At 38.4% G+C, this 2,812-nt stretch overlaps 1 protein-coding gene across 1 annotated transcript in view; it reads right to left on the bottom strand.

Annotated features, from left to right (window-relative positions):
- Window positions 1-1,442, bottom strand: part of LOC107730599 (C-type mannose receptor 2-like) — a gene marked incomplete at its 3' end in the record, with an annotated part of 42,121 nt that extends 40,679 nt beyond the window's left edge. The window contains exons 1-2 of the mRNA XM_016541459.1: window positions 1,409-1,442; window positions 969-1,325 (exon numbers count right to left, since the gene is read on the bottom strand). Coding sequence (XP_016396945.1) covers window positions 969-1,325; window positions 1,409-1,442 — 391 coding nt within the window. The remainder of the gene's footprint in view (window positions 1-968; window positions 1,326-1,408) is intronic.
- Between the last annotated feature and the right edge of the window lie 1,370 nt (window positions 1,443-2,812).

The following is a 2,812-nucleotide window of genomic DNA, read 5'->3' as shown; positions in this document are numbered from 1 at the left end:
TGCGTCAGACCGGAGTTCTCGAGCAAGACTTTTTTTATTTAAAAAAAATATATATATAGCCTGCAAATTTTCTGTGAGCTGATTTCCAGCTACAAGGAGAAAAAGAAAAACAGATTATGCAGGAGGGAGCTGCAGGGAACAGGGATTGGGTGTTCTGCAAAGAGAGTTGGAGGTAAATAATTTAGCAGTAACTGTTATGCTGATGTTGTGGCTGGTCAAGCAAATGTTTGTGCTTGTTTCTGTATGATATAATTGTTCATATATCTATTAAAATACTGATATTCTGATCTATAACTCCTCCCCGAACTTCCCGCTGCCCTGTATCTTGATCTCTCATTGGCTGGAGGTCATCGGCGATGTGTTTTTCAGTCAGAACTCATTGCACACAGTGTGATTGTGAATCGCCGACAGCTCCAGATATTTAGCATGCCAAATATTTCACGGGCGTCGGCGACACATCTGCGATTCCCTCAGATCGCGTCTTTGATAATTCACACTGCATGATTAGTATCTAGCGTATTAGCTCTTCTTTTGCATAAAGTGATTTTGCATATCTCAACTACATCCTGTCGCCAGCGGTCACTGTTGCTTGTGTCGCCGGAAATCGCCAACTCTCTATTGACACAAATGTGATTTTGTCGCTTTGTCGCTGCATGTTGCTGGTAGTGTGAATAAAGCATCAGCCATTAAGTTACTGAACGCCAGGGGGCGGGACCTATGGTGTATAACTATTTGTTGATGTCATATGCAATTTGTCATATGCAAATAATATTTTCCTTGTGAAGTCACAAATCCCACAATATCCAAATGAGCCGTGTTTAAAGCTTGGTTAAATAAATGCCTTGTCTATAACATGGAGAACATTTTGGAACTTGCAGGATATTTTAAAAGCACAAAGACCTCATATATGTCAAATCAAGGCAAATTTGATTTCTCATACCATGACCCCTTTAAGTGTTTACACTTACCATTGTAGCAGATGAAAGACCAGTTGTCACTACATTTCCCTTCATGCCATTGTCCACTTCTCATAAAAGCACATTCATCATTGCAATCTGGTTGTCCAGTAGCCCAGTTCAGATAGAGCGCAGGTTCACCTGAAGACCACTGCCATTCAACACGAGCTGTCCTCTGCAGCCCAATCCAGACAAACCGAAAACCTCCACCATTCACACTCTTCTTCAGCTCGTTCATGTCGGTCATGTTGTCAACGGTGGCCAGATCTGTGTAATTCTCTCTGCAGTATCTCTGAGCTTCAGTCCAGGTCTTGTTCTCATTTATAAAGTGATACTGACGCTGAACCCATTCAGACACGGAGCAGAGAGCTGTGAAAGAGAGGCTTTGATTGAATGCTTTTCAGAACAGGATCAAACCTAATGAAACTAAATAAAACCTCAAACACACTCACCAATGAGAAGAATGAAAAATAGAGTTTGGTCCATTTCTGAGGAAGAAAAATATAGATAAACTCAAATATTCACAGATTCATTTTGGTGTAAAACATTATTTCAGCGATAATTAAAAATCCATCTTAACAGGAACATAAATGCACCGTACACAATGATTAAGACAATTTTAACACATCAGAAGTCTAATTCTGGTTAAAGAATGAACATGTGAGTTGTTCTTACTTTAGAGGTCGTGTGCTTCTGTCCTGAGTCTGATGTTTCTGTCTGTGATTATTATATCTGCTCTCATCCCTCATTCAGCATCACATCATTTGTTTATTACTCTAAACAAAAGCCTTTTTCATTTTTCTTCCTCGTTCATGTGTTTTTCTGATATTTTTCTCTGTGTTGGTCTTTGTTGCTGTAATTCTACAGAAGTGTGTTAATTTGAATGTGGTAGAGACGGGAGCGCCTGCATGTTTCCTAATGATGTATTGCATTTCCATAGCAGCTTGTCAGGACAAATCCATCTCAGCATTTGCATTTTCTTCTCTTATTGTTTGTTTTCCATATTCTTGCACCTTTGACACTGTCGGTGACCAACAGCATGTTTCTTTTTTAAAGATTTGAATGTTAATTAAGACCTGTCACAATAGAATACAAGAAAGAACATGATTAAAAAGAGTTCATAAAATGGTTAAAAAAAAAAGCTTAAAAATTGTTTGTTCAAATAATGTAAATGGAAAGTTCGTTTCCATGGTTTGTTGTGGATCTGTGATCTATTAGTCAAGTTAAGGTATGTTGGTGTTTGATTAGTTTCGCCTGTCTATGTCGTTATTTTTATCGCGCCGTGCTCCCCGTCTGTGTAATTCATAAACGCACATTTACTAGGTACAATACAATCAGATTGCGTGTCCTGTTTTGTTGTTGCAGGTATGTCGGAGCATGAGCTCTTGAAGCTCCGCCCTCTTCTGAAAAGGGAGGCGGGAGCACCAGCTAATTTGCATTTAAAGGGACAAACACAAAAATGGAGCGTTTTGGCTCATACCCTAAAAGTGGCAATTTCAACAAGCTATAAAAAATTATCTGTGGGATATTTTGAGCTAAAACTTAACATAGACACTCTGGGGACATCAGAGACTTCACAAGTTCGTGTGCCCATATAATCTTAGCATTGGTGGTAAACAGATTTGGCTTGATGTCTGCAATGTAGGGCTCAGAGAGCTCCGATAGCCCCCCTATAGATAGAAAGATAAATAAATAAATATGCATTTCAACAGGTATTTGAATTATAAAAGCTGCACACTTACAAAAAACTCATTAACAGATTGAACGGATTGATGAAAATGGCATAACATGTACAGTTGAATATTTAGTTTAATATTTATGATAATGATTTATAACTTAACAGCAAAACATGCAAC

This window comes from Sinocyclocheilus rhinocerous, unplaced genomic scaffold (genome assembly GCF_001515625.1).
Source record: "Sinocyclocheilus rhinocerous isolate Xijiao unplaced genomic scaffold, SAMN03320098_v1.1 scaffold1240, whole genome shotgun sequence".
Taxonomy (NCBI): Eukaryota; Metazoa; Chordata; class Actinopteri; order Cypriniformes; family Cyprinidae; genus Sinocyclocheilus; species Sinocyclocheilus rhinocerous.
Note: the sequence above shows the minus strand (reverse complement) of the source record. Positions and strands in the feature narration are given on the sequence as shown.